General features: G+C 38.0%; 1 protein-coding gene across 1 annotated transcript; it reads right to left on the bottom strand.

The window, feature by feature from the left end:
• Positions 1-7,042: 7,042 nt before the first annotated feature.
• LOC128651558 (checkpoint protein HUS1-like) lies at positions 7,043-10,251 on the bottom strand. Its single transcript, XM_053704580.1, has 2 exons — positions 10,175-10,251; positions 7,043-8,496 (listed from the first exon to the last, which is right to left on the bottom strand). Exon 2 carries the CDS (start codon positions 8,307-8,309, stop codon positions 7,455-7,457), a length of 855 nt encoding a protein of 284 aa, XP_053560555.1. The 5' UTR covers positions 8,310-8,496; positions 10,175-10,251; the 3' UTR covers positions 7,043-7,454.
• Positions 10,252-11,708: the final 1,457 nt, after the last annotated feature.

Below are 11,708 nucleotides of genomic sequence, written 5' to 3' on the forward strand. Positions count from 1 at the left end.
CACCCAGCACTCACCAGCTAGCTCACAGCTAAGATAAAATCACAACTGGAAAGGTTAGTCACCGCATCTGGCCAAATGGGAAAGCTCAGGCACCACGTCAAGGTCCTTTCCTTAGCCTGAGTCCCTAACACAGGCACACCATCATGCGAGCTCACAGAGCCAAACAAACTGAGAACAAAGAAGGGGTGCACAGGTGGCTGTAATCACCCATAGAAAATACAAAACATGGAAGGGAACTGCACTCCAAGATCGGATCAGGTACACATCCTGTGACTCAGTAACATCCAGCCCTGGGTGCTAAATAGCACTCCAAAAAAAGCTGTGATGTCACCAGAGCCACAGGCAGTTAACCCCAGTCCGGAATGGGTGCAAGAACCAAGGGAGATTACAAATAAAAAGTAATACAACACATAGAAACACACAGCACTCACCAGCTAGCTCACAGCTAAGATAAAATCACAACTGGAAAGGTTAGTCACCGCATCTGGCCAAATGGGAAAGCTCAGGCACCACGTCAAGGTCCTTTCCTTAGCCTGAGTCCCTAACACAGGCACACCATCATGCGAGCTCACAGAGCCAAACAAACTGAGAACAAAGAAGGGGTGCACAGGTGGCTGTAATCACCCATAGAAAATACAAAACATGGAAGGGAACTGCACTCCAAGATCGGATCAGGTACACATCCTGTGACTCAGTAACATCCAGCCCTGGGTGCTAAATAGCACTCCAAAAAAAGCTGTGATGTCACCAGAGCCACAGGCAGTTAACCCCAGTCCGGAATGGGTGCAAGAACCAAGGGAGATTACAAATAAAAAGTAATACAACACATAGAAACACCCAGCACTCACCAGCTAGCTCACAGCTAAGATAAAATCACAACTGGAAAGGTTAGTCACCGCATCTGGCCAAATGGGAAAGCTCAGGCACCACGTCAAGGTCCTTTCCTTAGCCTGAGTCCCTAACACAGGCACACCATCATGCGAGCTCACAGAGCCAAACAAACTGAGAACAAAGAAGGGGTGCACAGGTGGCTGTAATCACCCATAGAAAATACAAAACATGGAAGGGAACTGCACTCCAAGATCGGATCAGGTACACATCCTGTGACTCAGTAACATCCAGCCCTGGGTGCTAAATAGCACTCCAAAAAAAGCTGTGATGTCACCAGAGCCACAGGCAGTTAACCCCAGTCCGGAATGGGTGCAAGAACCAAGGGAGATTACAAATAAAAAGTAATACAACACATAGAAACACCCAGCACTCACCAGCTAGCTCACAGCTAAGATAAAATCACAACTGGAAAGGTTAGTCACCGCATCTGGCCAAATGGGAAAGCTCAGGCACCACGTCAAGGTCCTTTCCTTAGCCTGAGTCCCTAACACAGGCACACCATCATGCGAGCTCACAGAGCCAAACAAACTGAGAACAAAGAAGGGGTGCACAGGTGGCTGTAATCACCCATAGAAAATACAAAACATGGAAGGGAACTGCACTCCAAGATCGGATCAGGTACACATCCTATATATATATATATATATATATATATATATATATATATATATATATATATATCATATACATCAGAAGTATAAGCATGAAGCAGCAGCCCCTCCAAAATAAGCATATAGACCCCAGCAGTACAGTAGAGCAGTAGAGACTGACACTGTGGGAACGTACAGCAAACATCAGCAAGGCTGTACATGAACCTGTCCTCATGCACACCGAGTAAGGGCAAAGAACGCAACACTGGCTCCTCAGACATGGCAGAAAATTTTTCACAAAAAAAAAAAAAATCTCATTGCAGAAAATGAAAAAAAGTGTTGCCTCTGGGCACATGACACTTGTCTTTATATTTATCTTGTGGGTGCCAATATAGAACAACTACATCAACTAGTTACACCACTTAGAACCATAAAAAAACTGACAGCCAAAATGAATGGTTTGCCTATTAAATAAGGGAGGGCCAGATGAAAAGATCTTGAGGGCCGCATATGGCCCAGGGGCCGGGACCTTGAGACCACTGAACTAGAGCATGTAACTTTTCCACCTCAAGGCTTTTTAAAACCTACTGTAAAGGAGTGAAATCTGTTTCTTTTTGCTTTTTTTAAATCAAATTTACCATTAGTTTAACTAAAAAAACAAAACAACATTTAGTAATTATAGTGGTGCTTATCCCTAAACTACACAATGAAGTCATTGTAACATCATATACAACGTACATAAAGTAATAAAAATGCAGACACCAACACTAAAACTGAATGGTTATATTTGTATAATTAAGCACAATTTATCTCTGTTTAGATTATATATATTTAGATTTAACTTGCTTGCAATAAAATAATTATTTTTGAACTGTAGCTCTTACTGTCCAATGGTGTACAGTAATCCTATGACAACTTAAAGGGATATGAAACACACATTTTTTCTTTCATGATTCAGATAGAGCATGTGATGCTAAATGTAGCCACCAATCAGCAAGCGCTACCTGGGGTGCTGATAATGGGCCAGCTCCTAAGGTTACAATCGATTATTAAAATAGTTGGCAATGAATCTCATAATCGATTACCGGTAGTTGGTTTGCAATTAGTTGGTCTGTGCACAACACCAGCTTCTTCACTCCAATGAGCTCCTGCACATGGTATAGTGTTTTATGGTTATGCCCTTAGCCTAAAGGATGCCTATAGACTTTACATTTTCACTTTTTCAGGACAGTATAAGTTTCTTTTTAAGTTTACAACTACTTCTGGGTTATGTGCAACCCGGAAATAATAGGAGTCATCGTTTGGATTGTTTATATTAAATCAGGTGATTTGGGAGTATGCTTTACATGATATAGTGCCAAGCTTGTTATTTACACCTAGCCCTAGATTGATGGGAGCTGTTATTTGAATTGATGTGCACTATTATGTGTTTGTACAATTATTAGCGGATCACTTGCTATTGCTGATTATATGTACTGTATAGATAAATGTATAAGGCTTTGTCCTGTTATTGATATATAGTCCTTAGCTCTTTTGACTTTTCTTAATTGTTTTTTATATTTTTAACTAATTGTAATATGTACCAGATTCAACCTCTAAGTATACATCTGTTATTTTAAGAGCAGACTAGATATTTTTACCCTAACCTTATAGCTGGTTATTTACCCTTGCATATAGATATTCAGGATATTTTTATGTTAGAATGAAGTCCAGGCTTACTTTGTTAAGAGGCCCTTTGCATTGGTGGAAAACACTTAGCATTGGTGAAGAGCTAAGAAAGATAAATATCCCACCTTGGCTATATTGGCAAGACCCTACTTATGCATCTCAGGCACCTCAAAACCATCTGAGCGCCTCTAATCTGCTGCAGGCAACAATGCTTTCAAAAAGAGAGCCAGCCTCAGCCAGGAGCATGTGAACACGTTGACATTTTTGCATTTCAAGAGAGAGAGTGAATAACAGAATGTTATTAACAGTGAAAGTCTACCTCTTTCTAGTTCTACCTCTTTTCAAACAGTTTGTGGTTTTGTTTTGCTTAATTATAATAATTTGTTCTGCTGCTTAAAAATTGGACAAAGAGTTGTGTTAATGTAAAGTTTTAGTCTGAAGTTTATATTTGTAACACTCGGTATGTGGATTTATTTTTAATTATTGGAAAAAATTACTGATTTATTTTTTTATCCGATAAGTCGATTAATCGCAAAAACAATCGGCCAATTAATCAATTATGAAAATAATTGTTAGTTGCAGCCCTAAAGAGAACGGAGAAAAATTGATAATAGGAGTAAATTACAAAGTTGATTAAAATTACATGCACTATCTGAATCATGACAGAAAAAAAATTTGGTTTCATATCCCTATAAAAGTTAACAGTGAAACATTTGTTAAACATTAGTGATGCCTAATTAAATGTCTTTTGGCCCTTTAATGGTACATTAAACAATTAGCAATAACAAAAGGTTTAAAAAGGGACAGTAAAGTCAAAATGAAACTTTAAAGGGATACTGAACCCAAATGTTACTTTCATGATTCAGTTCAGATAGAGCATGCAATTGTAAGCAACTTTCTAATTTACTCCTATTATCAATGTTTCTGTTCTCTTGGTATCTTTATTTGAAAAAGCAGAAATGTAAGCTTACGAGCCGGCCCATTTTTGGTTCAGCACCCTGGATAGTGCTTGCTGATTGGTGGATACATTTAGCCACCAATCAGCAAGCTGTACCCAGGTGCTGAACAAAAGATTGGCCGGCTTATAAGCTTACATTCCAAATAAAGATACCAAGAGAACGAAGAAAAATTGATAACAGGAGTAAATTAGAAAATTGCTTAAAATTGCATGCTCTATCTGAATCATGAAATAATTTTTTTGGTTCAGTATCCCTTTAATGGTTGGATAGAGCAGGCAATTTTAAGCAACTTCCCAATCTACATCTATTATAGATTTTGCTTAGTTGTCTTGATATCCTTTTCTAAAGAGTAATCCTAGGTAAGCTCAGGAGCAGTGTTAACAAATATGTTTGCAGCAATATTATTCATAGTTGCAAACACTGCTGCCATAGAATGCTAAAGACACGAGCATGCTCCTAAGCTCCTATCAGCCTAGCATGGTTTACTCTTCAACAAAGGATACCAAAAGAACTTCACAGAACTAAACTGGAAGTTGTTTAAAACTGTGTGCTCTATCTGAAACATGAGCACTTCATTTTGACTTTACTTTCACTTTAGTAATATGTAGTAAAAAGTCTTTGCAATATACTTTATCAACTTTTCCTGTAATTTCTCAATTTGAGCTGCTCTGCCTTCTGCCTGGGTGATCACAGAATAAAGAGGGCAGAGCAGCTGAAGCAGAGGAGTGGGAGAACGGTCTGCTTTCTATGGGATGGGTGATACAGCATCAAATTGGTTGCTGTATGTGCTAAACCAGAGTATCTCAACCACAGTCCTCAAGTACCCCCAACAGGTAAGGTTTTTATTATAGCTGAACCAGTGCACAGATGAAATAATCAGCTGATCAGTAACTATGGTTACTAACCTGCTCTGATCCATCAGATGATTATTTCACCTGTGCACTGGTTCAGACTAGAATGAAATGCACAAAAGGGTAAAGAAAATTAAGAGTGTTATAGAGAAAATCTTGAGAAATGTCAAACTTATGTTTGGTACAGGTGTTCCCCAAGTACACTGATATGTTCTAAAAGTGAGAATAAGTGGGATTATATTTGTGTTCTATTGAATAAGAAAGGTGCATGACAGAATATAATTCCCATACATCTTAAAAGAACATTTATTTTATATAGCTAAAACCCCAAACACATGACATAGATGTTTAGTACAGATGCTCCACAGGTACAGTCAGCAGCAGGTTCAAAGAGAGAGATTACGAGGGATTTTTAGATGTGTTCTAAGGAATGCCCATAGATTGTAATGAAGAGGGGAAGTAATCTGCAAATACAACAATGGGACATCACATAGATCTCTCTAGGGCAGTGATGGTGAACCTTGGCACTCCAGATGTTTCAGAAATACATTCCCCATGATGCTCTATTGAACTTCAGAGCGCATAAGCATCATGGGAAATGTAGTTCTAAAACATCTGGAGTGCCAAGGTTCGCCATCACTGCTCTAGGGCAACTGCTCCCTTAACGGGATACTGAACCCAAATGTTTTCTTTCATGATTCAGATAGAGCATGCAATTTTAAGCAACTTTCTAATTTACTTCTATTATCAAATTTTCTTTGTTCTCTTGCTATCTTTATTTGAAAAAGAAGGCATCTAAGCTAAGGAGCCAGCAAATGTTTGGTTCAGACCATGGACAGCACTTGTTTATTGGTGCTGTCCAATCAGCAAGGACAACCCAGTTTGTTCACCAAAAATGGGCCGGCATCTAAACTTACATTCTTGCTTTTCAAATAAACATACCAAGAAAATGAAGAAAATTTGATAATAGGAGTAAATTAGAAAGTTGCTTAAAATTGCATGCTCTATCTGAATCACGAAAGAAACATTTTGCGTTCAGTGTCCCTTTAATAGAGATATTAAGTAAAACTATGGCTGTGTTTTATAGAATTAAACATTTGAATGACATTATTGAATGGGGTAGGAAATGATTTGCAGACATACCCTTAAAAATACCCTACTGATGTTTTGGCACAGCTATAAGGCAACATAATTTCACTCACAGCACCTTCCATTGTAACTGGGCAATACACATTCCAAAGACTTATGTGATTTGTCTTTGGGTTTTGTCTGTAATTTGCTTTATTTTCTCTCCTATTAAATAATATGGACATTAAATGGTGTCATTTGCTTTTGCCATTCTATAAAGTACAACTACAATTTGCAGCTTTAGGACCTTACATAGGCGCCAACTTCTATGTGACTTGCCTCTGGGTTTTATACCAATGCCACTTCTAATTGGACTTATTCTCACTTACAGAACCTGCCTATATTTAATTATAATTGTGATATGACTCAGGGTCCTTTCTGTAAACAGCTTTGTATTTTCCTTTGCATCACACTAAATTAGTGTTTTGTTCTGTCATTTGAGCTTATTGTTCTACAGACAACAACTATAAACACTTAAAGGAATAGTCTAGTCAAAATTAAACTTTCATGATTCAGACAGAACATGCAATTTTAAGCAACTTTCTAATTTACTCCTATTATCAATTTTTTCTTTGTTCTCTTGGTATCTTTATTTAAATGTAAGCTAAGGAGCCGGCCCATTTTCGATTCTGCACCTGGGTAGAGCTTGCTGATTGGTGGCTACATTAAGACACCAATCAGAAAGTGCTACCAAGTTTCTGAACCAAAAATGGGCCAGCTCCTATGCTTACATCCTTGCTTTTTCAAATAAAAATACCAAGAAAACTAAGAAAATTTGACAATAGTAGTAAATTAGAAAGTTGCTTAAAATTGCATGCTCTATCTGAATCATGAAAGTTTAATTTTGACTAGACTATTCATTTAAACACAACTTTAGAGCTTCCCACTGTATTTGGGGAGTATATCTGTCAAAGACTGTCTTGTGTTTAAGGGTGCTATTTGTATGTCACTTTTCTATTTCCAATTAAATTACAGACGTCCCAAACTGTCATCTTGTAGCCGACAACTATAATCCTCACTTAACAGTTTTAGACTTTGCCATAGTAACAGAGTAATCTGTAAGCTTGGGTTTCAAAGACTTGTGCAATATGGCCCCTGAGAAAAGTGGTATCTCATGCCACTTTCCATTTTCTCCCACCTTAAATTGTATGGTCATCCTTATTCTATAAAACAAAGCCACAATATCACTTTTGATGCATCCTTACTATTTAATACTATAGAACTTCACTTGGAGATTAACATTGAATTTACAGATATCATCACACTACATTCAACATAAATTTTGAAATCAGTATATTTTCTTCTATCATGGAAATTCATTCGAGACATCATTTTCCAGTTTGGCAACAGTTGCTTAGATTTAAGATTCAAGAAATAGCAGGTATGAAATACTGCAGGGACACATCTTCATGTAGCAAAATAAAGTGCACCATACGTTTATGAATGATATTACAAACAGCTTTTGTGGGGTTCACTTGCTGACCAGCAAGAAACTGCAAAAGTTTACGAATATCCACCCTGGCTTCAGCCATCTTGTTCAGTTCCATTTCTTGAGTGGTACACTGAGAAGCATCGTCAGAAAGCCAGGGTGGGTTTCCCAGATCTTTAAAATGAGTTGAAACGGACACCAAATCAGTTTCTATTTTTAAGTTAATTTCTCCATTTCGATTGGCTTCAATCACTATGTAATTACTTAAGTTCTTCATTCTCTCCACAACACTTTTCATGGTTTTCAGTGCTGGTAAGTAAATGCTGACGTCAAAGTCTGGTACACTTGGTTCTCTATATTCATTCCACAGCCTCCGCGGGATAACACTGACGGGAATGTCGTGTGTAACAATACGGCTGGTGATTGATAAGGAGGGCAACTCTACTGCCACAGTAAGACAAGGGCATTGCTTGTTTGTGAGCTTTATTTTCACTGTTTTGGCATTCTGGGCAGATTTTAATGCCCGAGAAAGGTTTTCAGGAATCAGTTCTAAGTAAATCTCATTTTGTTCTGCACATACCCCTTCCATCTGATATTCATCAAAGAAGTTACCCTGGCATAGCTCACACCACATGCTGACTCCTCCGTTGGCAACTTTATCAGTGAGAATAAAGTAAAGGTTGTCTATAGTAAGCCGCAGGATACAGGACTTGGCCAGTTTATTTATTGTGTTCACAACCCTAGTGAAGTGATTCAGACAGCTGATATCCACAATTTTACAGCGAAACCTCATTGTGCACTGAGAATCTTCTTCTCCTCCTTTGCGTAACTCTGAGATACTGTTTAAGCCACTGTGTGGGTTTGGTTAATGCTCACAAAATCACACTGTGCGGATATGGTAGATAGCCTGCCGTGAGTTATCACGTTGTATTTTTACTTTTGTGCAGATAGCAAGTATATAGCAAAAAAGTTTTCCAAGTCTGTGAATTAGAACAAAAAAGGTACATGGTATGGTGTTACAATCTATATAAGTCATGGCTCAGGGATTTGTCTGCAAAATGATTATTAATATAATTTATTTGTATAGCACAGCAAAATGACATAGCACTGGGTACAGAGATGTGTATACAATGATAAAGATTTGTGATTGTATGTATGAGATTGGTAAAAAGTAGTTTTAACAGGTGCAAAGATAGGTTCTTTGCACCTGTGAAAACTACTTTTACCAATCTCATTACAATACATGGGTATGCCATTCCACTGAACACAGCTATATAATCCCACATGTTTAATACTATACTTAAAGAGTACAAGAATAATATCCTATTCCTTGTGGTTTTGTCAAATGCCACTTTTGATGTCCCCTCCCAGTTAAGCTATGGGCGTTCCATTATATTATACACTGTTGTTATTCCATAGAGCATAAACATTTAGAACCTGCTACTGTCATTGAGGATCACAAAAATGTATTCACACCACTTTTGATTTTCCCTCCCATTAAAATCTAAGGCGCTCCATTATATCATTAATGTCATTGCAGAACACAACCATAACCCTGCTTAATTTCATTCATTGGTCCTTCAAATGTAACTGGGGAGTAACTGCACTAGAAATCTATGTGATATGTCTAAGGGTTTTGTTTTAAAGGACCACTAAATAGAGTAGAATTGTATAATCAACAAATACATAATAAAAAGACAATGCAATAGCACTGATCAGGATTTCTAATCTCTATTATAACCGTATGGCACCACGGACGTATATGACGAACAGTTGCAGAATGTTATCAGTCTGTTTGGCATATACGTCCGTGGTGCCATAAGGTTATAATAGAGATCAGAAATACTGATCAGAGAACAGGACGTAGCGGGCGTAACCAGACGTAGCGAAAGCAATAACAGTACAAAGAGATTGTGATGCCAGGCTTATAATGGTAAAGTAAATAGATAACCTATAATACAGTACATATATCTTGATATAATAGTGTATGCTTCAAATGCATACCTGTATTTGATTATTTTTATGTTACATAATTTAATTTTTTGGCTCTCTAAGGAGTGTGGGACAAAATATATATTTTTTTTTACTAAACCTGTCAACGCAGTTGGCTACTAAGTGACAAACATTACATATTGTCATTTTTTCTATCTTTCTATATAAGAATTATAATTGTATACCGTGCTGTGACCTGTCATTCCTTACAAAACCTTTATAATGCACTCTTGGGTGGTACCTGTGTCATACATTTACGTTAAATCTCTCGGTATTGTTTCTACGTCACTTTTAAAATTTCAATCCCGTTAAAGTTTTTATGCATTTCATTCTGTCACCATTCCGAATCCTTTTAGTAAATATCGATGAAGTACCATTCTAATGTGCAAATGGTTTCATTAACGTTTTTATTTCACAATAAAAAGTACCCTGTAGAAAATATTCGCCCTAATTCACAAAATCCTAAAGCTATGTTGTAGCGCGATGACACCAGTACAGATGTGCAACACTGCATGGCCTTAGCTTTAAAACAAACTTTATCCCGCCACAGCCAGAAGTGAGTGCAACATGTCACCGCTCAAACCCATAGCTACCACCCAGCATTATCCCTGTTATCGCCTCATCACCAGGGTAGTTTATACGTCATTTATTTCCTTAATAACTCACTTAATTCAACAGCAGAATCTTCGACGAAAAAAAGGAAAGACAGCAGCACTAGGAGGGAGGGTCCTCCTGGGTCCTTGTGACGTTTGGAGGCGGTCTTGTCTCTTAGACCGGAAGAACTTGGCTCCAGTTTAGTTTAGGTTAGGGTGCGAGGTGCAGCAGTCGGGATGGCAGATGTGAGTATGTGAAAGTCATATTAATGTTGCTTTACAGTCTGAGTGATCGCTGTGTTATATTTATGCTGGTACAAATATGAACCACGGTGTTAGTGACAGTAACTGGCTAATGTAGTGACAATAAACATTGTTGTGCCCGGGTTTGGTAGTTATAGCAATGCAGAACCTGTAGGTGAAAGACGTACAGCAATAAACGATGTATGGGCAAGTGTGATACAATGTAACCAGACAGGTGATGTTTTTACAGAGGTGCTTGTTACCCGGGGATTTAGTGGCAGTGATGCACATTTAGCTGGGTAGGGGATGTTCTGACACATTGCACCTGGACAGTGGTACATTGCAGTTTGGCAAGTATTGTACAGTCATTATTAGAGGGGAAATGTTCACATAATAATTCAAATAGATTCAGCAGTGATTTGAGTGGCTGTTATTATGAGTGGCTGTTATTCACCGACTGTAATCTAGTTTAAATGCACAAGTGTTATTATTACACTATGAGCAGGTAGAGGATGTTCTGTCAATGATACTTTGCTACTGGATGTTATTCACTGGCATTAATCCAGTGCAACTGCAGGTGATCTGGCAATGATACAATGCATTGGTGTTAGTGCACTGTGGGCAGATAGGTGATATTCTTGTAAGTATACACTGCTATTGGGCATTATTTACTAACTGTGATCTAGTTTAACTGCACAGGTGATATTAGTACACTGTGAGTAGGTAGGGGATATTCTGGCAGTGATACACTACTACTGGATGTTATTCACTGTCACTTATCCAGTGTAACTGCATAGGTGATATTAGTACTCTGTGAGCAGGTAGGGGATATTCTGGTAGTGATACACTACTACTGGATGTCATTCACTGTCAGTATTCCAATGTACCTAGCCAGGTGTTATTAGTACTCTGTGAGCAGGTAGGGGATATTCTGGTAGTGATACACTACTACTAGATGTCATTCACTGTCAGTATTCCAATGTACCTAGCCAGGTGTTATTAGTACACTGTGAGCAGGTAGGGGATATTCTGGTAGTGATACACTACTACTGGATGTTATTCACTGTCAGTATTCCAGTGTAACTAGACAAGTTATTTACTGAGAGTGATTTACGGCAGATGGTCAAAGCAGATACCAGGGACAATATACTGTAAAGTAACATGCAAAGTTTTGGCAGTTATATAAATGCAATTGGACGGACAGCAATTTAGTGTAACTGTATAGATCACGTACTGGAAGTAATACACAGCAGCTGCCAAATCATTTAGTGAAGGTAATATAGTGTAAGTCAACAGATGACACGCTGGCTCTGATGCTTTTTAATTGCATATGTGTTTTAATGACATTAATTCCTTGTCATTTG

Source organism: Bombina bombina, chromosome 3 (genome assembly GCF_027579735.1).
Source record: "Bombina bombina isolate aBomBom1 chromosome 3, aBomBom1.pri, whole genome shotgun sequence".
NCBI lineage: Eukaryota > Metazoa > Chordata > Amphibia > Anura > Bombinatoridae > Bombina > Bombina bombina.

Bases quoted from the DNA above. Each gene is read 5' to 3' on its own strand.
- LOC128651558 (XM_053704580.1), bottom strand. From the start codon at position 8,309: ATGAGGTTTCGCTGTAAAATTGTGGATATCAGCTGTCTGAATCACTTC.